Source organism: Mirounga angustirostris, unplaced genomic scaffold, assembly GCF_029215605.1.
Source record: "Mirounga angustirostris isolate CCGP_5_RB_7025 unplaced genomic scaffold, mMirAng1.0.hap1 SCAF_6, whole genome shotgun sequence".
NCBI classification, from domain to species: domain Eukaryota; kingdom Metazoa; phylum Chordata; class Mammalia; order Carnivora; family Phocidae; genus Mirounga; species Mirounga angustirostris.
Window position 1 is genome coordinate 28,695,683 of NW_026991714.1, and position 26,373 is coordinate 28,722,055.

At 56.0% G+C, this 26,373-nt stretch overlaps 1 protein-coding gene across 1 annotated transcript in view; it reads right to left on the reverse strand.

Moving 5' to 3' along the window:
• Window positions 1-651: 651 nt before the first annotated feature.
• The window catches only part of PKP1 (plakophilin 1), a 49,931-nt gene continuing 24,209 nt past the window's right edge, over window positions 652-26,373 (reverse strand). The window contains exons 3-14 of the mRNA XM_045877061.3: window positions 19,122-19,516; window positions 16,643-16,787; window positions 15,539-15,746; window positions 14,323-14,500; window positions 12,854-12,968; window positions 11,572-11,727; window positions 10,577-10,753; window positions 9,155-9,308; window positions 8,591-8,777; window positions 7,903-7,987; window positions 4,770-4,876; window positions 652-3,585 (exon numbers count right to left, since the gene is read on the reverse strand). Of these exons, the coding sequence (XP_045733017.1) occupies window positions 4,802-4,876; window positions 7,903-7,987; window positions 8,591-8,777; window positions 9,155-9,308; window positions 10,577-10,753; window positions 11,572-11,727; window positions 12,854-12,968; window positions 14,323-14,500; window positions 15,539-15,746; window positions 16,643-16,787; window positions 19,122-19,516 (1,875 nt within the window). The 3' untranslated portion in view covers window positions 652-3,585; window positions 4,770-4,801. The remainder of the gene's footprint in view (window positions 3,586-4,769; window positions 4,877-7,902; window positions 7,988-8,590; window positions 8,778-9,154; window positions 9,309-10,576; window positions 10,754-11,571; window positions 11,728-12,853; window positions 12,969-14,322; window positions 14,501-15,538; window positions 15,747-16,642; window positions 16,788-19,121; window positions 19,517-26,373) is intronic.

A 26,373-nucleotide genomic window follows, 5' to 3' on the forward strand; every position in this document is an offset into this window, starting at 1 on the left:
AGAAAGTCAGGGCCACGGCTCTGTAGAGAGGCCGTGCCAGGCACCACCCTCCCGAGCTGGGAAAAGTTCATCTTTAGGCTTTCCCTCAGCTTTCTCAACCTTCTCCACCCAGATGGCCCTGACATGCAGTGATGGCCTGTCCAGGCCACCACTTGGAATTTACCACCTGTGTCTTAGGAAGTTCCCCGTGTGCGTCTTGTCCTGTATGTCCCTCTTGTGGCTGGGGCCCATCACCTCCTCTGCTTTTGTGATGCTCTAAGTACCTCATACAGGACGCAGGTAAGATACACTTTCAGTAAACATGGGATCCCCTTATGTCCTTGACGTTTCTTTCCCTACAAGTGCTCTGCCTGGTGCATTCACACGTGGGGTGCCTTTTCCCTCTCCAAGCTCGGTGACATCGGGCACATTCGCTCTCTCCTTAAGTCTCACTTATTTGTCAGATGAGGGCATCAATGCTGGCGTCATCTAGTCACTGTGGGGCTCAGATGTGCGGACACGGAGCAGGTGCTTATGCGTGGTGGTGCCCGTCTCCCTCAGGTGGTGCTCAGTCCTAGCCTGGCGCAGGCTCAGTAAGAGGAGAGCCTGGAAGGGAGTGCGCAGCTCTGCTTTCCTCAGTGGTACCCCCAAATAATCCACTGCTCAAAAAAGTTCACAGAAATGCCAGCAATTTATTGATTTCCTATATTTCCACAAAAGCAAATACATAGTGCATCACACAGGGAAACTGGGCCTGGCCAGCACAAGGTTCTTATACAAACATGGGGCAAATGGAAGGCTGGGCTCCAGAGGGGCTCCAGGGTACCTCCAGCATCATCTCCCGGGCTTCCCTCGGCTCATCTCCCCCTGCCCATCCCATCCTCCCAGTCTTCCTCATCCTGGCCATCCCACCTTTCAGCCAGGCTCTGGGGTGGACAAGAGAGAACATCACTGTCCCCACGTGTCTGGAGAAAACCCTTCACTGCATCACTAGGGGAAGCGTGGGGTCTGCGATGCTGATCTGGCCCCCACTGGACAGGCTGCTGGTGGCCAATGACCAGATCTGTCTGAAGCACAAGAGATCCTGGGGTCAGGGCAGGGAAAGGCAGAGACTGAGTGGTCTTTGTCCTTCCCCATTGGCCCCAAATTGGAATGTCTTGTTTGGGGTGTCAGCCCTGGTAGCATGAGGCCAGTGTGGGCCTCAGCAAACCCCTTCCTCCCTGTCTTTGGGAAATGCCTCCTCAGGACTCTCTCAGCGTTGCCTCTTCCAAAGGCCACGGGTCCGAGGCCCGGGTGACGGGCCCAGCTGGCGGGCTGAAGAAAGCACAAAAGAGGTTACAAAATCAGGCCTGGCCTAACTGTCCATCCAGCCCACCGTTCCCCAAGGCAGAGGGCTGGGCCCACCTGGCTCTTCACCCCGGCTGGTGACAGAAATCCAGCAGAGAAGTGGCAGGAAGTGAGGGCAGGGCTAAGGGAAGGGGCACCTCCCTGGGGGTGAGGGGCTGAAAGCCACAGCCTCACTGGTAGTGGGCTATTTCTCTCTTGTCCTGACTGGATTGGACAATCCTCTCACACTGGGGGGACCCCCAAAGCCAAGCATCCCGTGTCTCCTCCTTCTTCTCTGAGGATGTAAGCTGCATGAGGACGGGGCAGTGGTCTGTTTGGTTCACGGATGTATCCTTGTGCTTACAACACTGCCTGGCACATCCTGGTGCTCCATATGTATTTTTTTTAAGAAATGAATTCCTCTGAGCCCTGGTGATCGGCAGAGGAGTCATCCTGGAACCTACACCCAGGACAGCCTGGTGGGACCACGCTCCCACGTGGCCCCTGAGAGAGAGGGAGTCAGGAAGAGACCTTCCATCATGAGCAACAAGGGGGGAGGGCATCACGGACCCACAGCAGTGGGGGACACTGATTAAATGGCCCATCATCACAGGGCTGGCCCCAGTCTGTCACATGTCTTAACAGGCACATCCATCATCCAGAAGGGTACTTTTCTGTTCTGACTGCTGAGGTAAGAAGTGGGGTTGGACGGGGGGGTAGAGCGGGGTGGGGGGCAGGGGGCCTGGGAGGAGGATGAGGACGAATGAAGAGTGAGGAGCTCCTCTTATTCTTCTAGAGAAGCCTGTGGACCAGGGAGCCAATTCCTAGCTGGCACCAACAATGTTGGTGCGGGTGGCAGAGGCAGACATCAGGAAGCCTTGGGAACCCACGTTCTGCTCTATCTTACAGTGTATACTAAGGGCTATTTACAGCGAGCTTTTCCATGAGGCTCTCCTGAGGTCCTCCTACTTCCTCTCCTCTGAAATGCACACGAGTCTGGGGTCTTGGGTGTGGCTGGTGCCCCTGACAAGCCTCTTATATCACATCCTCTGTGGTTTTCCCTAAGACAGAGTGGAGACAGGATGGCTGGTTTTCAGGGTAAGGTGGGGTTGGCCTCCAGCTGGGGCTGGAGCTGGAGCTTGTTGGGTGCCCTGAAGTGACAGCTCCCTTTCCTGTTCTATCCAAATTCCCATCTTCCAAGTCTCCTGAGACCCAGAACCCTCCCTCTCTTGAGTCTTAGCAAGGAAGTATCCTCCTGGTTAATTTCCAAATGGCCACCGTCCTACCGGGGCCCCAGCTGTCCCCCTCACCACTGGGAATGTGAAGACCAAACAGCCATTCCCCAAACAGCTCTTTGGCTTTGAGCACCATTTTGCCTTCTTTCTCCTGAAATAAATAGATGACAAGCCCCTGAAGGCAGGGGCTTTCCAGGCTGAGCCTCCTCTGACGGGTATGCAGCCCAAGAGCATGGCCAGCCCCATCTCTCTGGCTCCTGCAGCCCAGAGCAGACTTCAGATAGCAAAGCAAGCATGACTGTCCTTGCCCGTCCCCTGGAGCCCCAACCCTGTCCAGCCCCAGGTCCTGTGGCCCTGCGGGAAGGGAGGCATGATCAGACAACTAAAGTTTCCCATGAGATACACTGAACCTCAGCAGCCCTGCCAGCCTCCCTTCCTGCAAAGCTGCCTCTTACGGGGGGTAGGTTGGCCCGAGCCCCAGTTACTCTCCCCTCCCACTTCCCCACTACCCTCGCCCGGGGGATGGTTCCCTCGCAAGGTTTCTTGTGGACTTGACCCTGGTACGGGTCCCCTGCCCTGGCATGACATATTTTGGGAACTACAGGCTGCTAAACAAAAAGCACAGGTCGTGTGGGAAACGTGGGAGAGTGAGAGTCCTTTTTACCACCTCACGAGCTGCAGAAACAGCTTATTTAGCTTTTTGCAGTTTGTGGTCACACTTTTAGGCACTCATGCACAAGCATGCGTGCGCGTGCGCTCACACACACACTTACCCTATACATATATATATACCATTTCTCAGCGAAAGAAGTATTGACATGAAACATAAGCCCCTTTAACTCAAGAAAAGTCCCCCCCCCACCCTTCCCAACCCCCCTTGCCTGCCAGTTCCCCCAAGGAAAAAAAAAATCTAAAAATATTTCCATCATCCACAGTTTTCAGGTTTGCTTTCAGTTGCATTTGAACTTTTCCAAACACTGCACAGGGTGGGCAGAATCACCCCTCCAGCAAGGCCTGAGGTCTTCTCAGCTGGATCACATCATTTCTGGAAAAGGAGAGGTCATCCGGTTAGCATTTCTGGGGAGACACCCCCACACCAGGAGGTCTAGCCAATACTGCCCCCCCTTTCCACCCATGTCCGCACAGATGTGCCCCCTGGCTGGCGAGGGCATTCCGAGTCGCCCCTGACACATTTGTAGGTCACTCTTGCTGAGCCAGAAGCTTGTCAGCTTTGTCCCTCCCCCTATGCCCACCCTGTTTGGTGAGCACGGTGCCCCGCACGGTGCTGAGGGTCCAGACTTCCCTTGTTGAGAAGCTATTGACTTTTGTCTTCTCTCTTTGTCCACACTCATGTTGTTGAAGCTTTTCTGTCAGGAGAAGGTGTCTGACGTTTTATCTATCTTCACCTGGACTGGAGTTTCAGCCTCTCCCCGACCAGGCCCCTCCTCAGGTATTGGCATGCCGGCAGATAACCAGGGTGCTAAGGAGCCCCCTTCAGCTCAGGAGACCCTGTCCTCACCCCTGGCTCTTTGCAGATGGCTCCACAGCAGGGCCACCTCTGGTGACCCGCTAGGGAAGGTTAATGATGTCACCTGCCTCAGAACCACTTGGGATGCTTGTTTAATAATGCACTTTCCACTCCAGTGCTCCGGAGTCAGATCTGCTGGGGTTGGGGCCAGGAGTGTGTGTTTTAGGAAGCAGCCCAGGTGATTCTACTGGAAGCTAAGGCTTGCAGGCCTTTGTCATAGATACTGGTTCTGAGTTTTCGGTCCCTGGAATCATCAGCTAGAAATAAGCTTAGCCACATTAGGCATGTGCAGACTGGAAAGTGAATTATAAAAAGGATAAGAAAGTGAGCTGTAGGTGTGCAAACCCAGAATGACATATTGTATCACTGCGGGGGCAGGGGGGGCATTCATACCATAGTCCATGTGAACGGCACCACCTAGGTTGTGCAGTGCATAACCTACACAGCTGTACCTGGAAGTTCTGCCCAGACCTCTGGCCTGCTGATGCTATCAGGACACTGCCCATCCCTAATGTCCTGTGGCCAAGTAGCCTATATGGCTGTCCTCACAGGCCTTGCGTCGGCCACGGCCAGGCCATCTGCCAGGTTGAAGGATGCTTCTGTGCCCTGCGGAACACAGGCCTGGCCTCTCCCTCTGAGACCAGCTGAGGCAGCTGCAGGGGTCCTGGACGTGCCTCTGCCCTGGGGGGGCCGATTCTTACCTGCAATCTGTACTTGCTTGGGCAGCCCCTTCTTAGAATCGGGAGGTGAAGTTCCTGAGGCTGTTGGGCCCGGCTAAGGTTCCCAGCATGTTCCTATCCAAGCCGTGCTGCAGGGGGAAGAAACAGCAGCTGCGTGAAATACTCTAGGACGAAACTGTGGGACTTCCCACAGGGCCAGACACTGGCTTCCCAGAGTGGCCTTGGGCTTGAACCAGACCCTGCCCTCCCAGAGTGGCCTCAGGCTTGAGCCATAGCCCTCTGGATTCATTATATATGTGTGTCAGGGCTAAACCTGGCCTGATTAAATGCGCAACCAAACATAAGGCCGTGGATATGCCCAGGTTAGTAAAGCGTGTCTGGGCTTCCACCAGCGCTTCTGAATTTCCTATGTGGATCTGCAGAAATCTGAATTAAGGCATAAGGATTTAAGCTCGTAGTCATTACTCTTTAAACAGAACAATAACCAAAGTCAGATTAGAAAAGCTGTTTGTTTTTCTTCCTTCTGACTGTCCCTGTTTTTTTTTTTTTTTTTTTTTTCCCCAAACCTTGACAAGAGCTCTTGGCAGCGAGGACACGTCCAGCGTTTCTCACATACCAGAGAGGCGCCTGGTGCTGGTACTGAGGAGCTGCCACGCTGTAGGCTCTGTTTACCTGTCTGCCCTCCCACCTGCAGCCCCACTAGCCCCTGAGCTCCTGCTGAGGAGTGACAGAATCTTGTTTCTGCTATTTCTCCCAGCATACCGCAGGTGCTCAATAAATGCTTTGGAGTGAATGAGGACAGCAGATGGGCCCTAGAGGCCCTTCAGAAGGGGCGCCTGGTGCCGGCTAAGAGCTCTGAGAATCTGTCAGCTCTCACTGGCCTGTGGGAACATGAGGGCTCCAGACACCAGGTGGTTCAAAGCCCAAGGCCTGCTTGGTCTGGGCATGAATCACATGATGTTGGTTTTTCCACCACAGATTTGCTTGCTTGCTCCTGTTGAGCTTGGCTGGATTTGGTGGAAAGAGCCCAGGAGTGAGAATTCCTGGGTCCCAGCCCTGCTCTTGCCATGACTCACTGCATCAAGGCAAAGTCCTGTTCTTCAGGGTGGACACAAGCCCCATGGTCTGCCTCACGGTGGTTGTAAGGACCCAGTGGGCAGTGCGTGTGCGGGTGCTCTGGGGACAGAAACATGGCCCTCGTCAAGCAGGACTAGAGGGAGCAATGGGGACCGGATGGCGAAGCTGGTTCCCACGGGTGCTGTACAGAACAATGTTAACAAGGGGACTCTCTGGGTGCCTTAGGGGGGGTGTGGTGTCAGTATTCCCGGGTGAGCTGAACCTTCTGGACCACTTGAGGAAGTTGTCATGGAACAGCTTGAGGAAGTTGTCACCCAGTCTCTTCACCCACCTCCCTTCCACAGAGCCTCCCCTGCAGCTGCCCCGTGGCCAAGCCTACCCACACTGTGGTGTTACTGGGAAAGAGCACTGGACTGTCCACCAGAGGACATGGGCCACCACTGGCCATGGCCTTCAGCCTTCCCCAGTCGACCTTGACTGCCATGGTCCCTCCTATCTCCCTGCTGTGCTGGAGTTAGAATTGTTCCTCCTTCTTCCCCTTGGGCTGCTGTGGGAAGTCTCCTCTCCTACCCGATCAGGTCACTCCTGACCCCCTGCGCCGCCCTCTGTTCCGTGGTCTTCCTCATCCTCCCGCCCCTTCACTTTCCCCTGCTCTGCCCATTTCTCGTCTCACGACAGAGATGCTTGGGTCCCCTCTGTCATTAAACAGGGGTCTTTTTACCCATGCCTTTGTCTCCCTCCTTTCTGGACCACACTGGTTCTCCCCTCTGCCGCTCTCCGCCCCTCCCCGTCCCTCCTCGCCCACGGCAGGGGCCCCAAGGGCTCCCCTTGCTTTGCCAGCAGTGCTCTTGCAGGTGGCCTGGGACTTCCGGATCGCCTCATCCAGGGGCCTCCCTGGTTTCCATCCTCCCTGCTGCCTCAGTAGCCCCGGGGACCGCTGCCTACCCGCTCCCATGCTTTGTCCTCTCGCACGGGCTGCAGCCCCCTCCTGGCTAGCTGGCACAGCGTCTTCTGGCTCCCTGGCCCTTTGCTCTCCTTGGCCCCCAGCTGAGGGTCTTCTCCATGCTTCTGCCTTTATCCTCCAAGACTCTCCCACACACCTGTGCCCCATGGTGGTCCTGCCTGCTCTCGGGGCTTCTACCTGCCCAATGTTCCCGTCTATGTGGCAGCCTGGCCTCTCTCCTCAGGTCCCACACCCGCACCCCAATCCAATCCCCTCAGACTTGACCTCCTGAAATCGGGACTGCTCTCCCTCTCCCTACAAGGCCTACCTGGCCTCTTCCCAACCGATCTATTTCTGCTAATGTGGCCACAGTGTCTCCAGGCTTGCACTCGAGCATGGTCAGTCTGACCAGTCTGTCTCTTCCGCGTCCTGTCCTTGGTCCGGCCTCATCACTGCCAACATCTCTGTCTAAAGAACGGCGGCCGCAGGAGCGGGAGAGGCCAGTGTGGAGAGGTTTGGTAAACTAAGACCTGGGGTAGGACTTTGTGTTTGACGAGGTTGGGAGGCACTGAGGACAGAGAGGAGCCAGGGTCGCCACTTGACAGATGCAGCCGCCCCAGCACCTCTCAGTTCCCTGGGCCCTGCCCCTGTATCCAAGTATTGCTTTAATCATGACACTCTCTACCTGAAGCCCTCAATGGCTCCCTGGGGCCAAGGGCAAACTCTCACAGAGATTAAAGGGGTTTGTAATCTAGCCCAAACCTACCTCTGAAGCCACAGAGCACATCACACCCTCAAATGAATTCTGTGCCTTTTGCCCACCCCGTTTTTCAGTTTGTTCCTAAAGGATCCCCCCAGGCCTCTCACACATTACCTTGATTCCCTCTGCCCTCCATGCACTTGGCATCTCCCCAGAATTCTAGCCGAGAGATTTGCTCAGAGTGTGATCACATTCATCATCACGCACATTAGTCTCTCAGCTCTGACTCTCTCTGTCTGGAGTGCGGCTCAGTCCCCGCCATGGGGTGGGGTGGGCCATTCTGCTTCTCTTTCCTTGCCCCACTCGGACTTGATTCTGTGCAGGGCAAGTACAGGAGAATCTCATGGGCAGGGGTCAACAGTGCGGGCCCTTACCTGTCTGAGGACGCCCTGCAGTTCCTTGCTGGACCACATGTCAGACAGGAGGAGGCGGGCAGCTTCTGCAGCCTTGGGTGAGGCACTGGGCAGGCAGGAAGTTCATTTGTGGGGTGAGACTCGGGGAGACATGAGAATGAGCACCCTCCTCCCTCCTCCCCTCACCTCAGGTCTTAGAGACGTGGGGAGGCCCCAGGGGTGCATGAGAGAGGAGCCCCATCGGGCTGGTCACTCTGCGCAGTGGGCATGACCCCACGGCCCTGCCCACTTAGAAGTGTCCTAGGATTCTCCTTGGGGGCTGTGAGGGCGAAGGTCGCCCAGCCCTTGTTCTGGGAGGAGAAAGCCCCATGGAGCAGAATAAAGTTCCCGCACAGCGGGGTCTGCTGCTCCATGCCTCCTGCTGACCCTCTAAGGACCCAGTGTCCCCTGGTGACCCACAGCGGAGAATGCACCACCTCTGCCCTGTTTGTGCAGCCCGAGGGCCTGGCTGCTGGATTCATCCCTACAGTGCTCTTGGCTTCGGGAACTTCTCTGCATCCAAGCCCCTCCTGCCCTGGCTCTCCTCTCTGTACCGGGTACTGCTCCTGCCGCACCTCTGAGACTTCGCAGGGAGTCGTGCTTAGCATGGGGCAGGGGTGAGGCGGTGTGGGGGTGAGGTGGGGAGGAGACCGCCCGCTTCCCCGCCCACCTGCTGCGGTACAGGTTGATGACGTTGTTGACCATGCTGCTGGTGAAGTACTGCTTGGCCATCTGAGGCTGGGAGGCCATCAGGTTCCTCACAGTGTAGCAGGCCGAGGACAGGATGTCTTCTGAGTTGCTGGTGTTCCCAGTGTGACTGGTGAGGAGCCTGGTCACCTCTGGGAACACTTGGTTCCCTGCGAGAGAAAGGAGTGGAGGGCACGGGCTCAGATGACCGAGGGAGAGAGGGGCTGAGGGGCTCCCTCTGGGGCCATAGTCCCGGACTGCCCTCAACCAGGTTCCTAGACAGGTGACCCCTCAAGGCTCCATTCTAGCTCCAACCCAGGGCTTGGGACCCAGATGGGACCTCTGCACACCTGCCCCCCACCTCCAGGGGACCTGCCCCTTCCTACCCCCAAGCTTCTCTTGGGCCAGCTTCCCCTCTTGGAATGCTCACCCTAGGGAAAGTTTAGAGGGGGACCTTCCAGCAGGCTCTGGAAAGTGGGGGGGTCTGCCAAGTCCTAGCTGGAGGCCCGGGGCAGAGGGGTGGTCTGACGCTGCGGAGGGCGCTTACCCATGGCTCGGTGCAGTACTGGGTGGCGGGACATGTTGCTCAGGAGGGAGGCCCCAGACCGCACCACATCAGAGTTGCCAGATTGCAGGAGGCGAGCAATTTGTGGCAAGCCCTTTTCCTTGAGCCCGATCAACTGGCTCATGCCGCTGGACATCTGAGAAAGAAGGCCCAGTGAGGACCTAGCCTGTGGCTTCCCAGGCACCGGGGTGGAAGCGGGCCAGCTAATCCCAAATGAAGAATCCCAAATACTGTTTCTCTTTCATGTTGGAAGCACGGACGAAGAACGACACAAATTTGCTCATGCGCCAGCAACGAACCAAGCACCCAGGTGAAAATGCACCCCCAACTCTCCTGACCTTGATCTCTACTCCCGGATCAGCCTGGAGCCCCGATGGGTGATGAGAGGGAAGTCTCAGACCCCTCGCTCATGGGGGCCCTGAATCGACTCCTGGTCTAACAAAATGGTCAGATGGTGCTGCTCAGCTATTGGTCTCAGCTCGGCCTTCCTTACACGTCCCCACAGTCGGCTCACATGAAACCACACGGTCAGCGATATTTGTCGATGCAAGAGGCATTGACCACCTTCCAACTTCTCTACCTCCGGAGTACTCAACACATATTTGTTGGGTACTTGCCCAGGACAAAGATGGGTAAGAGAGGGTCCGTGCCCACAAGGAGACACAGTAGGCCAGCTCTAGCAACAAAGCCATCCGAGCTGTAATCTGGTCCCAGGCTGGTCTGGAGTTCTTGAAGACCCCCAGCCTCATCCTCTCATGGTCAAGAAAGTTCCTTCCTTACCTCAATTCACCCTGGTCCTGCTTCCAGCTGATTCTCTTTTGTCCCAAGTAAAGATGAGGGATTGTTGGATGCCTCCGCATCTAAATGCTCGTTGATTGCAACAGGCCTCCGATGGCTCAATGCCATTCCATCATGTCCCCCAAACTATATTTGGCCTCAAAATCTCTACTGATTCTGCCACATCTTCCTCTAGATCTGTCCACGCTCCAAACCCTCTATTTTTCCCTCCGTCAGTTCAACATGCAGGAGACTCCTCCTGCCACAAACATACCCTTCATCTCTGTCCCCCACCCCAGACAGGGCCAGCATGGGGCCAGGAATCACGAGGCAAAGGGGACTCTGTGGGCACAGACAGAATCCAGCAGGAGTGGGTTTGCCTAGCCGCCGCCTGGGAGTTCCCAGAGGGCTGGGCTAGTTCTCTCCCCTCACTGCTCCCCCATATCGCATGGGAAACTGCCTCTAGTCATGTCTGTAGAACCGAGCTCCGCAGGCCATAGGTGTTTGCTAGGACTCAGACTGTGGACACACTCGTGGGAGAACAGCGAAGGGAACAGAGCCTGGCTTCAAGTTGAAGAAATGGGGGTGGGGACGGGGGTGGGCACAGGGGAGGAGGCCACTCCTCACCAGCCCCTTGCTGGCGGTCAGGTTCTGCAGGGCACCAGCGCAGGCCTCCAAGGTGGCGTCTTTCTTGCTCTTGCTCATGAGGTTCAGGTAGGTGCGGATGGCATCTGAATGGTACAGCCAGCCGCTGCCCTTGGGGTTGGTCTCTTCCTCCGGAAGGGGGCAGTCGTAGTTGTTGTTCTGAGGACAAAGGGCAGGTCAGCAGGAAGCCTTGGGAAGGGACCAAACCCAAGCCTTCTGCGTGCCCCCCAACTCCAGGGTCCTGGTTCCTGATGGGAGGGGCCTAGGAAGCACCTGCCCCGGTGCCCCTTTCCTCACTATGGCAGCTCTGCAGAATTGAGTGAGGACAGGGGCCATGGTCCTCCCCCATGGTCTCTGAGGGAGGCAGAGAACAATCTCGGGATCCCGGGAAGTGTGCTGAAGGCCAACCTCTGCCCAAACCTTCCAGCGGCTTTTGGGTCTCACACCATGATGTGTCCCCTCCCAGAGTCAGACTCTGAGCTTGACCCACCCTGGGCCAATGGGCGTTTTACCCAGCGCGGGAGGCCCGGCCCTCCCTCCACAGCACCCTCCTGCTTCTGGGGGGACCTGGGAGGCTTGGGAGCTGGTGGGAACCAGGCCAAAGAGGGCTTAGAGTCCTGGCTACCCCCAGACCTTCCAGGGTAATGGAGAAGATAGGGCCGAGTTTATCAATCACGTAGAGAGGACAAGCTCTGCCAACGGAGGGCTGGAGCTTTTGACCTCTGGGTGGTCTGAAGAACACAGATGCCCTCTGTATGCAAGACAGAATGCCCTGGACTCAGCTCCCAGGGTGTGGCACCGGCCTGAGGCCGGGGCTTTGGCCTAGGCTTGGCCCCTCGGGCTGGTTCAGGCTTCAGGGTGGTGGCGGCGGGGGGCAGGGGGAGGTGGGGTGGGCAGAGGGGAAAGGGTGAGCCAGGCCGCTGAGCCCAGCGGGGTGCCTGGGGGGGATCAGGCCCGGGCTCTGGGTCGGTGCTCACCATCATCTTGTCGCTCTTGTTGCTGAAGCAGCCCGTGGAGGACTTCTCGGTGTAGGCGTTGCGCGCGCCGTACTCCAGCTGGCGGTAGCGGGTGGGCACCTCGGCGTCCAGGCGGTAGGACAGGTTGTGCAGGATACACATGCAGTTCTCCACGGACTGGGGGCCAGACGGAAGCGTGGCACCTGAGCCCGGGCCCCGCCCTGACGGCGCCCCGGGCCCCCTCCCTGCCCTAGCTCCTGAGCAAGAGGCGGGCCCCTCCGGCTCCAGGACATTTGAACGCGCTCTCCCAGTCACGCCTCCCGGAGCCTGCGCTGGAATCCAGTTCTCTCAGTTCCTAGCTGCGTGACCTTGCGTGCCTTACTTTGCCTTCGGGGCCCCGGTTTTCTCAGTTGTAAAATGGGACTAAAGTCACCGTCTCTCTCCTGAGGCCCTGTTGTCACATCCGGTGGAGGAGGGGGAGACAAAATCTCTCCACGGGAAACTGTGTGCAGGACCCAGTACCCGTGGTGCCCAGACAGTCCCCTGGTCACCTGGGGACAGTGGGAACTCACTATTCTCCCGAATTGCTGTCCTGCCGTGATGGAAACATCTCAGCCTTCAGCTTCTCTGCCCTCCGTGATTTTTCCTTTCTGTCTGTGTGTGCTAGTGAGTCCTAAAGCCCAGAGGGGACAGGAGGCGGCTTGGCCAGTGGCCTCACTGGGACGCAGTGGGAAGCCAGTGCAGTAGAAGGAGCCTCGGTGCAGGGAGGATCCCCGGGGGCATCAGTGTGGCTCCTCAGGGCCGCAGGCGGGGCTTCGCACCGGCGACAGTGACTGCTCACGGAGAGCTCACTCGGTACCAGGCCTGCTTCGTGTCTTGCTTATGAACTAATTGAGCCCTTAAACTAACCCAGGAGGCAGATTAGGATTATGATCATTTCTGTTGGAGCAAAGTGCAAACTGAGGAACAGAGAAATCATGGAAGTGTCCGCATTCACACAGCCTCTGCGTGAGGGACAGGGGACCTGCCTCTGTAACCACTGTCCCCGGCAAGCAGAGCACTCTGCAGACAGCTGTCCCCTTCACTGGCCGGTCTCTGGGCGTCTGTCCTGTCACTGGACCATGCCTTAAAGGCCCCTCGAGTGCAGACCTGCCTCGTGGAGCCTGGGAGAGGAAAATGTCAGGACCTAGCGTCCAAGGAGCTGCCCTCACTGATTCTGGGGAGGCCCTGGGCCTTGGAGCCCTGGACAGAGAAGAGGACTGGGGTCCAGGGCCGGGGTGGGGTGCCGCCTGGGTGTGCTCACCTTGTCATCACAGCGGCTGGCGGCCACGCAGTTCTGGACATAGGCCATAAGGGAATCAATGAGCCCCGTGTAGTTTCGCATGGTCTGGCGGCCTGCATCGGCAGAGCTCAGGTTCCTGAGGGAGAAAACAGAGACGGGGTGAGGAGGCAGGGGAGGAGGGGTGGGGGTGGAGAAGAGAGTGGTTGGGGGGCACGCAGGGGAGAGAGCAGGTGGGGGAAGAGGGGGCGGAGGGGATGGGGGATGCGGTTGGAGGTTTGATAGGACGAGAGCAGGGCAAAAGAAATGAGGAAGAAGGAAGGAAAAGACCATTCAGCCAATTCCGCCCCATTCTGGCTGAGGTTGGATGGGCTCTCATTTGAACTCAGCTCTTTCCACCCCTCTTGCTGCCCACCTGTAACTTTTATGACGGTCAAGGCCTCCAGTGCAAGCAGGCCAAGACACACGCCTTACCACTAGGGGGCACCTGTTACACGGGGGCTGGAAGCTTCGCCTGCCCAGTTTTTTTCTGTGGGACAGGAGAAGCTCTTTGGGGTGCTGGGGCCAGGGGCTGGATCTGAGAAAAGAGCTGACAGGTGCTCGGCTGGGAGCCAGATGCCCCCTCCCCGTGGAAGCTGTGTTCCACCTCAGCAGCGGGCTCCTTCCCAAGCATCCCGGGCCTATTTGCCTGGTGTAGGCCGAGTGTGGCCGCTGTTGTCCCCAACAGTCCTGCAGCCCTATCAAGTCCTTAACACCCCGGCTTTGCTCACTGGGGGCCACTGATGGAGGCTGAAAGGGAGGAGCACAAGCTGAGACAGAAGCTCACGCCACCTGCACCCCTCACTCTGGGGCTCCCAGGAATTGGGGAAGACAAACCCCATCAGAGCAAGGCGTGACCCTAAAGGGGATCCATTCCACTGCTTCACCTCCATACCAGCACCCACAACCCAGCTTGCAGCCTGTCTCCTAGAATGAGCATGCCCACGTCCCTCCTCCAAGAGCCCCCAGGGGCCTTGCTTCATGCTGGGGTAGGACTCGGGAGACTTTGGGCAGAGCTCTGCCATCTTCATGCCAATGAATATGGCAATTGGTGTTAGCATCATAGCTGGGAAGTGACTCATTAGGAGCCAATCAGCAAATTTTTGTCCAAAAGAACACGCTTCAAGATAGTCCAAGAAATGCATTTTTGGGAAATGGAGGAGAGGGAAATGGTTGAACCAGTTTGGATATTCAGATCTGGCATTTCCACTCAGATTTCTAACTAAGTCTGCTGTGGTCCCTTAAAGGAGGTCATGGAGTCCTGATCCTTATCTGGATCTGGGGACGTCAGGAGCGCCGGGGCCCCGTTTCTTGGAGTCTACCCATGAAGACCAGTGCCAGCCAGACTGCATTTTATGTTCTGTGCCCTGGCTGAGTCCTGCCCGAGATGGGGCTGCCTGGGCAAAGGCCCAGGGCTGGGGCCAAAAGACCCCACGGGCAGGCTCTTCTCTCACCTCAAGCAGCCTGTGGCATTGAAGAAGACTTCAGGGTCCACCATTTCCCGGGTCATGTTGCTGTTGCCATCACACCAGCCGGAGAAGGGAATGATGACCCGGTCGGCCAGCACAGGCAGGGCGTCCGCGATGAGCTCCTCCTTCAGCTCATCAGTGGAGGACAGGTTCCAGAGCAGCCCTGGATGTTGGGGACCGTCAACCCAACACATGCCAGGCTCAGGAAGACCCCAGGCGATGGCGTGTCACCCCCAGCCTGCTCTGGCAAACGAGCCCTACTGGAATGTCACTTTCCAAGTAGCCTGGGTTATTCAGTCTAGTGTCTGATTGTTTCCTGAGCCCGCTTCCCAGTGTCTCAACGAGACTGCAGGTTCTTTGAGGGCGGGGAGCATCTAGGGTTCTTTATCTAGGCCAAAATTATGAATATGGAAGGCGATCAAGAAACATTTGATTGATCTGTGGGTTTTAATATAAATGTTAGCACTCAGAGTCTTCTAATGTTCTCTATTTTCCACCTGAAAGTCATTCCAGAAATACTGATCATGGTTACTCTGTGCATGGTCTCATCTTCCCAGTCCAGTCTGAAGGTTTCATAGTTCCTTTTGTCTCTTGTGTCCCCGGCCCGAGTGCTTAGCATACTATTACGGCACAGGGAGGTGCTTAAGACCTGTTAGTCCCTGCTCTCATCGACCTCCCTTCCTCCCTTTCACCTGTGGATCCCACCTGTGAATATGGATCCTGCCTGGACACCAGCCTTCTACTCTTTGCCTTCTATCTTCAAAAAGACCTTGACTCAGGGGCCTTTGGGTGGTTCAGTCGCTTAAGCATCTGACTCTTGGTTTCAGCTCAGGTCATGATCTCAGGCTCATGAGATAGAGTCCCACATTGAGCCTGGAGTCGGGCTCTTCGATCAGTGGGGAGTCTGCCTGAGATTCTCTCTCTCCCTCTGCTCCTCCCCCCTCTCATTCTCTCTCTCAAATAAATAAATAAATTAAAAAAAAAAAAGACTTAGACCCCTTGTGGGTATGCACCATCTGGACACCACTAATCTGGCCAAGGCCAGTGCCATGGGGGCTCCCAAGATATTAGCCTGAGGTCAAATCTGCACGGTTGTGCTTTGACCCAGCCTGGAGGGGCTGCCCCACACCCCATCTTGGGACTGCAGCCAGCAGTCCCGCCCACCCCGGACCCCTAGCTCTCCATGGCTGGCGCTCCCTACCGGTTAGTTGTTTCTGGATCTCAGTGCTCCCAGTTCTCCTCAGGAGGTTGACAGCCTCTCGGATCCCATTCTGCCTCCGCGTCTCTAGCTTGTTGGTGACGCTCCGGAACACCAGGTTACGCAGGGCCCCAGCCGCAGCCTGCTGGACGTTCTGGTTGGGGCTCCGGAGGAGGTCCACCAGCTTGCAGATGCCTCCCAGCTGATAGACCTGTTGGGATAGGGGGGCCGCCTTGCCCAGTCAGGGAGGTGAGGCTGATCTAGTGTCTCTACTCAAAGCGATTTTTCTCAGACCCAAAAGTCTACTGCCAGTTCTGAAATATTCAAGCAAACCAAAATAAATAAGCAATGTGGAGTCACAGCAACCAGATCAGGAACCAAGATGGATTCAGATGTTAGCTCCCCCATGTCCTCTCCAGGAGAGTCACCCCTCTGTTCTGAGCCCCACTTTGCTCCTCTGGAATACGGCAGTGAGGACTGGAGGAGGAAATGGATATAAATACACTTCAAAATCCTAAAGCAAGACAGACGTAAGGGAGACCCTCCCACAGGAACTCTTTCTCCTGTGGCAGGAACTTTGATGCTTATGGATCATGGAATCTCTAGGAAACCTGTTTAGGGCATCACACCCTAGGGCTGAGCTGTTGAGCCCTATAGGCATCCTTCCCAACAGCCAAGCTTGGGGGGCATGAACAAGCCCTGTTTCCCACCATGGATGCCTGGTGAGAAAGAGGATCAAGAGACAGAGAGGCCGAGAGGCCGAGACAGACAGACAGAGGGAAAGGGGCTGGGGAAGGGAATTGAAGGGTGGAAAGGAGTCACATTCTCTAGTGGCATCTGAGAAAGGGGATTTCTGTTGAACTCATGGCTGTTTCTTCCATGTGATCAGTGGGGGAGACACGCCTAACTAATGTCCACTCAACTAGAGGGTTAAGATGCCCAGCTGTGATCTTAGGCAATGCCAAGCACACTCCTCGCCCCAGGCCGCCAGGCAGGGTGAGAAGGAGCAAATGCAAATGCCCCCACCCATCTCTAAATGGGGTCAGGCTGACACACACGCAGTCCCTGCCCAGGCCTCCAGGGGGAGGAAGGTGTGCAGCCAGTTACCTGTTGTTTGGCCGATTCATCCTGGAAGCAGGTATGCTGGATGTAATAGGCCCCAATGGCCTGGTACTTCTCATCCTGGGAGCTCAGGTACTGCACAGCCTTGGGGATGGTCAGCCCACTGCACTCGATATCCTCGCTGCAGATCCTGTGGGCAATGGGCAGTGGGGTGGGTTCCAGGGTAGGCTAGGAGCCCCGGGGCCAGGGGCTCAGAAACCCCCCTGTATGCCCAAGCTGCCACAGCCTGTCTATCCATCCATCCACCCATCCATCCATCCATCCATCCATCCATCCATCCATCCATCCATCCTCCCTCCCTCCTGTCTCTATACAACCATCAATGCCTCCATCTCTCCCAAAGTCCAGCTAATTCTTCTTACATAAATATTCTCACATCTGCTCCTTCTTCCCAACCTCATGGGCACTGCCTTCCTTCTGACCATGATCACTCTCACTGGGACTACAGCAAGAGACCTCCACAACTGGGTCTCTTCTCCAGGCTCCCCTATTCAAATTTTTCCTCCCTTTTACCAGACTAGCAGTCCTGACACCTGGTTCACTGTGTTGTTCCCATCAGTGGCTTCTCCATCCTGCAGGTTCAAGTGCAGACTGCTTACACTAATATCCAAGGGCACATGTTAAGTTGGACCATATGAAATGCTGATAGTCAAATTTTGAGCCACAAAACGAAACATTTTATGTTTCAACCTAATCGTTTGGCTCTGCTATGCCCTCTTGCACACTCCCCAGCTCCTCACAAGGTCCGCTCCTGCAAGACTCTTCTGTCCACTGAGCATCCATGTGGCTCTCATATGTGGCTGTGTCCCCTCCCGTCACAACACAGGTGCCTTGATGAAGCCCCGCTTCCCTGAACATTCCAGCGAAAGGATACCTGTGTCCTGGTTCCCAACAGACATGGAGAGTTCCTGGGGGCAGGGGCAGCCCCTTCTGTGGCACCCAGCCCCACCCCACTAGGAATCTCCTCAGCACTTGTACTGGCCTCAGTTTTCTTCTCCTCATGTGTCTTGGCCTCAGTCCTGCCATAAGTATTCATGGGTTTAGTGAGGCATCCTAACTCCATTTCGGGAAAAATCACCCAATGGGCAGAACTCTCTGGTCTTATATCAGTAGCACTCCTGCCCTGCATAGAGCAAATGTCACATTTGCCAGTCAAACATCATCTCTAAATGGCTTGTCATACATCCCCTTCCCTGTCTTGCCTAGACCTTGTCCTCTTAGGGCCTCCGGTTTGGGGCAACGAGCCAGGGCTAGATGCTGCCCCAATCCCTGCTCCACGGGAGAGGGTTTCTTAGTCCTTCTCCAAATCATCCTAAATACACCTTATGGCCTTTGAATAATTAGGAGAGGTCCAGCTTTACAGTGGGGTTCAGCTTATTATCGAAACAGTACGACAGAGTGGGGACGAGCACAGGATGCTGCATCAGCTGTGTGGCCTTGGGCAAGTGAGTTAACATCTCCGTGCCTTGTCTCCTCCTCAGGAGTTCTAGCACCTGCCTAGAAGGGGCTATGAGGTTTAGAGATGAAGACTGCAGAGCTCCTGGAGCTCTAGGAAAAGCAGTTTATCAGTTAATTGTGTGGCTCTAAGATGGCTCTGCGCTGTTCTGTTTCTGGCTGTATTCCCTCCACTTACCATACATCCTGGAACATAGTAGATGCTTAGTAAATGCTTGTCAAATCAATGAATAAATGATCATTAGGTGGCGATAAGGAACAGTCTGGAGGTCCAAGGAGCTCTGAGTCCTGGAGGGCAGGCCCAATGTCCCCTAGGACACTGTCCCATCCCCAAGCCACCCTGTGCCTGTGGCTCTTTACAGGACACCCCACTTCATCTCCTTCATTCTCACTGGGCCTTCAGTGTCGAGGGACAAGAGATGTACTCTGTTCTTCAGCACTAGATCCAGTTCCTCAATTTTGATGTCTGACCGTCCTGGTCGTCTGTTGTCCTATCAGGTGGAACATGGCCCCCTTGCCCATCATCCACATCAGGACACACTCCTTTGCTCTTTCAGAACATGGATAGAGATTTGCATGCCTAAGATCACAGACTCTCGGTCCCCTGGAGGGCCTGTTAAAACACACGTTGCCCGGCCTCTCCCTGAGTTTCTGAGTCAGTAGGTCTGGGTGCAGCCTGAAAGTGTTCCCAGGTGATGCAGCCGCCACTGTTTGGAGGCACACGGTTGGAGCTCCACTGGCCTCTAGTTAGCCTCCTCTGTTCATCACCTGTGACCCTTTAGAACCTACATACCCCATGCGTTTGTGTTAATGTCTGGGTTCTGTCTCCCCCTTCACACTGAGGACCGCCCGAGGTCAGGAACGCTCCCCCTGCAGGGACAAGGAACCCCTGGGGACCGAGGTGGTCCTTCCAATCATCAGCAACTCCCTCGCAGCGTGCAGCCCCGCTGACAGTCTGCCTCCACCTTGGCCCCTGCCCTGGCCCCCTGCCCAGCCTGGCGGCACTTACTTGGAACTGGCCCTCGAGTGGCCAAAGGACAGGTCCTTGTTGCAGGACATAGGCGGGACGTACACGGGGTCCTGCTTGGAGGTGCAGGAGGGCGGGCGCACAGGGCACTTCTTGACCGCCTTCTGGCCGCTGCAGGTGCTATAGAAGCTATAGCGGTTCTGGGTGGTCTTCTGGCCCCTGTTGCTCAGCGTGCCCTTGCGCAGGGTGCCCCGAGGGTCGCAGTAGAGGTCAGGCTCGCTGCGGCTTGCCTTGATCTTCTGCATGAAGCAGATGTCACTGCCTGCGCCGGTCGTGGGACAGGGGCCCCGTGGGTAGTGCCGGCTCCAGTTGTCCATCTGGCTGTAGGAACTGAAGCGCCTGTTGTCATTCTCTCGCTTGAGGGTCCCGTTGTAGATCTGGGCAGAGGAAGGAAGGAAGGCTCAGTGGAGGTTCCTGACCAGGGATTCTGGATCCAGCTGGCCAAGAGACCCCGACCTCCCCCGGCCTCTGTAATAACTAGTTCATGGAATCCCAGAATGTTTGGAGTGGAAGGCATCTTAGCCTTCATCTGATATATTATCTTTTTCAAACTGCAGGTTGTGACCCAATTTGGATTATGAAATCCATTGAGCTGATTTGTGACTCTCGTTTAAAAAAATAGGACAGCATGGCAGAGGCTGGAACGTAAGCCGTCAGAGCGCAAGGTTGGCTGTTGAGACACATGTTGTGTTGTGGGCTGGGCTGCGATGGAGAACACGTTTCTTACTGTGGTGGGTGGGGGGGTAGCCACTCATCCAGTCCTACGTGAATGGCCTTGGCCGGGTCGGGAGTCGGAGGCCCAGAGAAGACAGGGAACCTCCAACTCAGGAGGGAAGGGCGACGCTGGACCTGTGCCCATGTCCCCAAGTCGTTGCCCTGTCGCCCCGTGAAATTCTCAGACACCGGCAGCTTCCAACACAGCCAGCCTTCCTTGGCCACTTGTACTCAGCATGGGCAAAATGTCTCCTTTTCTGGCCAGGACTGTCTTCCACTGTTATTTCTCTGCTGAACTCTTCATGTTGCCTCCCCTCTGCCAGGGTAAGAAGCAAATGGTAACATCGCCCTCTGGGGGAACCCCTCACAGGCCAAAGGGAGAAAATACTTCTGCTCCTGGGCCTTCTTTGAGCACCGACACACATGAAGGCAGGCCCAGGGGCTTAGGGTGGGGTGCAAGGGGAGCCTCCTGGGCTTTTTGTCAGACTTGCAGGAGGGACAGGTTGGGCAGAGAGGCTCAGTCCGACAAGAAAACATACCGTAATGAGGCGCCCCCCGCCGGGGCTCCGTGTGAGCTCACCTGGGGATGCAGCCTCCCTGGTTAAGAGCCTACAAAGCTGGAGATTTGGTGGGAATGAGCTCGGAACAGATCTGTTGAAGGGGGACTTTCCCAGGAGCTCACAGTCTGGTGGCAGGTCTGCTTGCTCTGACTTGTCCTCAGACTAGAGGGTAACACTGAGCCTGTGGAGATAAAGTGTCTCCACACAGGGGCTGACTTCGATCTCACCTTTGCTGGGATGAGCCAGGGCCAAGCCTAGCAGCCCAGAGCCTGCCCGCCCCACCCCATGAGTGTGTGTGTGTGTGTGTGTGTGTGTGTGTGTGTGTGTGTGTAGGGGAGGTGGTTAGACAACTGGGCTATTCCCCTCTACACCAGATCTAGCCACACAAGTCTGGGGAGGGGCCTTCTCTTGGCCAGTTCCCTTTCATCTTAGCAGGAAGCCACCGTGGGTCAAGATTCCAGTCAGAAGTGGCATCCAAAAGTCAGAAGCCACAAACTGTTAAGCTTGACAATGGTGCTCTCATCTCCTCCACCCACATGCTCAGCTGGGCACTCAGGTGGGCATAATTTTCTTCCCCAAACTGGGTCAAACCAACCTACCCCAAAGGGAACAGGTGTGTGGGTGTCTGGGGAGGCATAAATGAGCAATAGGAGGCAGAGGGAATCTGGAATGTGCACTTTGCACAAAATATGCAATTAGGCCACCCCTGCTTTAGGCCAATGGCCACACCCCTCACCCCTCCAGCCTCCCAGGGCAGGGAAGGTGACGATAGCACTTCGGAGGGCCAGCTGAGCACTCCCCATGTGGCAGGCTAAGCCTTAAATGGAAATGCAACAAGGAACTCTCTTGTTCTCAGTAAATGACAATCCCGGACGTCAGCTCAGGCACCTGATGAGGAGTCCAAACGCTCATCCTGGACCAAACCCAGCAAAAATGTGATCATGCTGATTAAGCCTGACAGAGGCTTTGGGCTTTGCTCTCCTGTGCTGGGAAAGGAACAATGGGCAGCCCTGCCAAATCTCGGCGAGGGTGGGCTGCCTAGGGGAAGGGTGCTGGCTGTGCCCTCGGGGGACCAGGCGTGGTGGAGAAGGCAGGGCTGACCCTGTGGGACTGCATTTCCTACCCCCCCCATCAGCCACATCCCGGTGGCGTCACCCATTCCCGGGAGCCCCACCCCAGCTCCTTGTGTTATGGCTGCTGGTGGCTGAGGACAGCCGTGGGTGACTCCCGTCATCATGACTCTTTGCTGTTACTTTGACAAGTGGGAGCGCCAAGCTTCCTCTTTGCCAGGCCCTTTCCTGTCCTAGTATCACAGGGGGTCTGGGTTTCCCTCCAAGGCTCAGACAAAGCAGGTTGTCACCGGCTTTCCCTGTGACCTTTCCCCTTTGCTGTCCATCAGGCTGAAATCTTGGGACTCCAGGTACATTCCTCCAGCTCCCTGGGCAGAGGAAGACTCAGTGGTCAAGAACATGGACTCTGGAGCCACACTGCCTAGGCCGAGCCCTGGCCATGTCAACTGCCCGATGGGGGGCCTTGGCAAACTTGCTTGAACACAGCACACCTCAGTTCTTTTTTTTTTTTAAATTTGTAAAACTGGGATTATAATTGTACCCAGTGTGGGGAGAATTCAGTGAATGAATGTTTGTAAAGTGCTTAGGACAGTGCATGACATAAATGTTTGTTTAGTAGGGACATCTGTATCCCTCTGGTGCTCAGACCGGAGGCAGACTGGGGGCCTCTAGGACCTGGCTGAGGGTTGTACATCACCCAAGTCATACCTAAAGGGGCCACCAGGTTGGCACTTGAGGGGGACGGACCCAGGAAGGTAGGCCAGTCCAGGAAAGGGGAATACACTAGTATTCAGAGCCTCATGCTAATCTCACGCACTGGCCACAGAACAGGCCTCACTAGGTTTCAGAAAAACAGAGGAGTGTGGTCTGCCTGTAAGGCTTTATGACGGAATGGAATGACGTGGTGTTTCTTTACGTGGGTGCCGTCGGCATTTGGGGCAGGACAATTCTTCATTGTGTAGGTTGCCCCAAGCACTGCAGGATGTTTAGTTGCCTCTGGCCCCCAGGTCCTAAATGCCAGCATGCCTTGCTGTCATTGTGACTAGCAAGAATGCCCCCACACATTCCAGGTCCTGAGCAAGCAGCTGCAGCTGGAGCGGAATACGTGGGTAGTGTGCACCCAGGTGCCCACAGCAGGTGGGAGAGCTTCACTGCCAATGTCGGGTCTCCCAGGCACACCCCCACACCCAGATAGTGATCTGCTGGCAGCGTCTTCTGCTTTGAATACAAAGGACAGTGAGACACAGACACACAGCCCTCGTCTGGTTATCTCACGCTTCCTTGGGAAACTCCAGCCTTGTGTGGTATGGGCCGTGCATCAGAACATAGCAGAGGCTAGAAACTCGACTTTCTGGGGGCAGAGATGACCCTCAACCAGGAGTAGGCCAGAGAGAGCTGGAGTAGGCCAGAGAGGGCTGCCCTTTGCAAAGAGCCTCTCCTAACCAGGCCCTGCTCTGTTTCTCTTTCTGCTAATGACTTAGGTCTTATAATTCATCCACCTTTCTCCCCTCCTCCCCTTCCTTCTTGGAAAATTGTGCCATTTTATGTCCTGCTGAATGCTCCCAGCCCCTCTTCCTGTTCCTCCTCACGTCAGGAAGTGCTCAGAGGTCAACCTCCTCGTTTTGCGGGCAAGGAAACTGAGTCCTGGAGGGTGACTAGACTAACACAGCCCAAGAAGAAGGGCCTCAAAGAACTGAATATAGTCAGTTTCCCCTTGAGAGTCCCATTCAGTCTGAAGAGACCCCCAAACTGGAAGAGCTCCTGTCGGCCCAAGTTCATCGGACATGACAGTGTCCAACCATTCAGGACGAGATGGCATCCTTCTGTCCTTCCAACTGAGAATCCTTTCTGACTCCTCCTTTCCCATTCCCACTCCCCAGACTGTGGCCCTGGTGAGCCTCAGCTCGCTGCTGGACAATTCCAGTGCCTCCTGCCAACCTCTAACCCAGCCCTTGGGGTCCTGGTGCCTTCCTGGTGGTGCCATCCACCTGACCTTCCTCAGACAAAGCTTTCCTTGCTTGACAAACCCACAGTGTCTCTCTGCTTATTGCAAGAAGAACTCACCAGCCTGGCCCCCTTGCCTGTCTGGTCACCTCTTGCCTCCCCAACACACCCCATTATGCTATCTGGTGACATCAGCCACATCCTGCTTCTGCCCAACCTCTTCTCCATCCTGCATAGCTTTCCTTGCCCCTCCTCCCAAATCCTGTGTTTCTCCAAGGCCTCTTCCCCAGTCATCTGCACAAGGCCTGCTCTGACCCACCGAAGGTCCCCTCTCCGGATCTCTGTCGTGTCCAGAGCTGGGCTTCTTCATCTGCACACCCCCGCTGGCCGTGACCTTATGTGTTCTTTAGTTGCTAATGGTTTCTGTCATTTTCCCCAAGCTCTCCAGGGCAAAGATGCCCTTTACTGTGCCTAGAACAGGGCTGGCCTCACCGCAATTGCCCAAAGGAGTGCCTTGACTTGCCATGGGAATGTGTGCCCGGGATGGAAATCTGGGCTGTCGGTTGGCACTGGGGTTCCCACAGCCTCCATGGGCCACAGGGGATCCTTGTCAATGAAAAGAGCTGCCAGGAAGGCAGAGGGGTTCCAGATGAGGCAAGCCAGTCTGTGAAGGTGGCCCAGCGTGGCTTCAGGCTATAGGGGTCCAGGATTCTTCCCTTTACCCCTTGACCTGGGCTTTATTAGCGGGTTGGCTGAACCTAGAGAGTTCTATTCCAGCTCTGGCTGACCAGACAGAAGGAGCCAGGCATGTGCTGGGCAGACCGAGATGAAAAGAGTGTCTGTGTCCCCAGCTATTAGTCCATTTTGAAACCAAGCTTCTGCCAGCAAGGTGGGGCTGGCCAAACCGGCTCTCCTGCAGGACACACCCTGCTCTTCCCTACGAGTCCCACACCCAGCACAGTGCCCAGCAGGACCACCTGCAGCAATGTACTCCCCAACGCCCTTCTCACGAGACTATGTGCACACCCACAACTTCATGGGGTCCCCGTGCCTCCCGGGCCGGGCGAAGCCCCTCCTGAGAAAGGACTTGCATTGAAAATGCCTTGAGGACAAATACCATTTGCCACTTCCCTTGTACCGACTACTCCCCCCCTCAGTGCCCATTTGCGGGCCCTGGTGCAGTAGGCATGTTCTCTTTCACCTTCCTGGGATTTCAGTCAGGACTGGGCATAGCTGGCCAGTCACAGGGTGGCCGGGGTGGTGCAGAGGGGGCTTCACAATGGGGCAGCTCTGCTCCACTTCTGGGGGGTCTGGAGAGCCCAGGTCCTCTCTCAGCAAGGGCTGCCCAGGACGGGGCAATCAGGGCCCCAGGCGTGGGGAATTCTCTGCGCAGGAGGTTGGGGGCGGGGTGCGGGCAGAGGCAGCTGCTTACTCAGCAGCTGGAGTCACTGAGAGCAGAGAGCTGCTGGGCCTGAGTCACCAAAGGTGGGACTTGGGCAGGAGGAGTGCCAAGGGCTCCGCTCCCTCTCTGGCCAGGAGCAGGGGGTCCCACCCTGGGCTGGTCCTCCTTTCTTTCTCTGGCACGTGGCTTTGTGTGGTGTGTGGAGAGCACAGCCACCCCAACACTCAGAAGCCCTGACAACTGGGCAAAGAGCAAGCCTGTTCTGTTTGGAGGCGGCTGTGGTGGGTGGGCCCCTGCTGGGGAGTCCTTCAGGGCGGGGAGGGGCTACCCCACGATTCCATTCCCGGCACCCTGAGACCCGCAGTGCCTACTCAGGAGGGAACCCCAGTTTGCGAGTTGAAGGACAGGGGCTGGTGGGTGTCTAGTCAGTTAGACAAGGCATGACAGGAATTGGAAACAGCCTGATGTCAGGAGTTGGGCATCTTCTATCACCTGAATTTTTTAAATGTAAAAAAACCCCCTAAACCCATGAAAATTTTGATGCCCATCTTGGATGTGCAGAGTTCATCAGAGATCTGGTTAATAGTGGTTAGTGTCCCTTGTCACCTTTAAGAGGTGGAAACTGGGAGCCTGCATCGTTCAGGGGAGTAGTAAGAAACATGGGTGATTTGGCACAAGTTTTCTGAAGTATCTGGATAATGGCAACCCAACTAGAAAAGATCCTAAATATCTCAGACTCCAGGCTGTGGCTTGTGGGTCTTTCAAGATGGTGCTGCTCTCTCCAGGGAGCTCACAATTTCGGTGAAAGAGGCATCCTGCCCTGATGGGCTCCAGGCTCCAAGTCTGCATCCCAGGCTCATGGGAGGGTCAGGCCCAATGAGGCTCCTGGCACTATCGGGCACCAGGACCCAACATATACTTGGGCACCTGGCACCTTGCCACGAGCTTGAGCTCCATGACATCTGCCGTCTCAACAGATCACTGTGGCAGCCCCGCACCCAACTCTGTCTCCACGCCCTGCTCCCTGCTTCACTGTTAACCTGTGGGAAAATGTGGATTTTCTGAAAATCTTCTCCGGAACCTCTCCCCCTTCACATCTGAGCAGTGGTTTTTTCTTAGCCCCTGGAACTCCCAGGATGGGTTTGGGGAGCAAGGACCTAAAGTTTCATGTGTACACATCTCTGTTACATTTGAGAAAGGAAATCTCCAGCAGGTGTTTACCACCTGTGAGAACAGGCCCCGTGGCAAAGGACCTCCAGACCTCGGCCACCTCTCTTTCATGGGTTCATGCTCAGGCAAGTCTGAGGCAAGACTATCCTGCCCTCCAAGAGCCCTCTGTTCCGGGGTCCTATCTTCTGCCTTTTGAACCCAGAGGCTGACCCCATTGACCCAGTAACTGTTCATCCTGGGGAGGAGCCCTATAAGGTTTCAACATGAAATAACTCCTGGACTCTCAAAGGATACACCGGTTCCTGGAAGAGCATAGTCGAGAGGCAGGAGGATCCCATTAAGCCAGGCACCCCACCCCCCACCCCATGACAGGA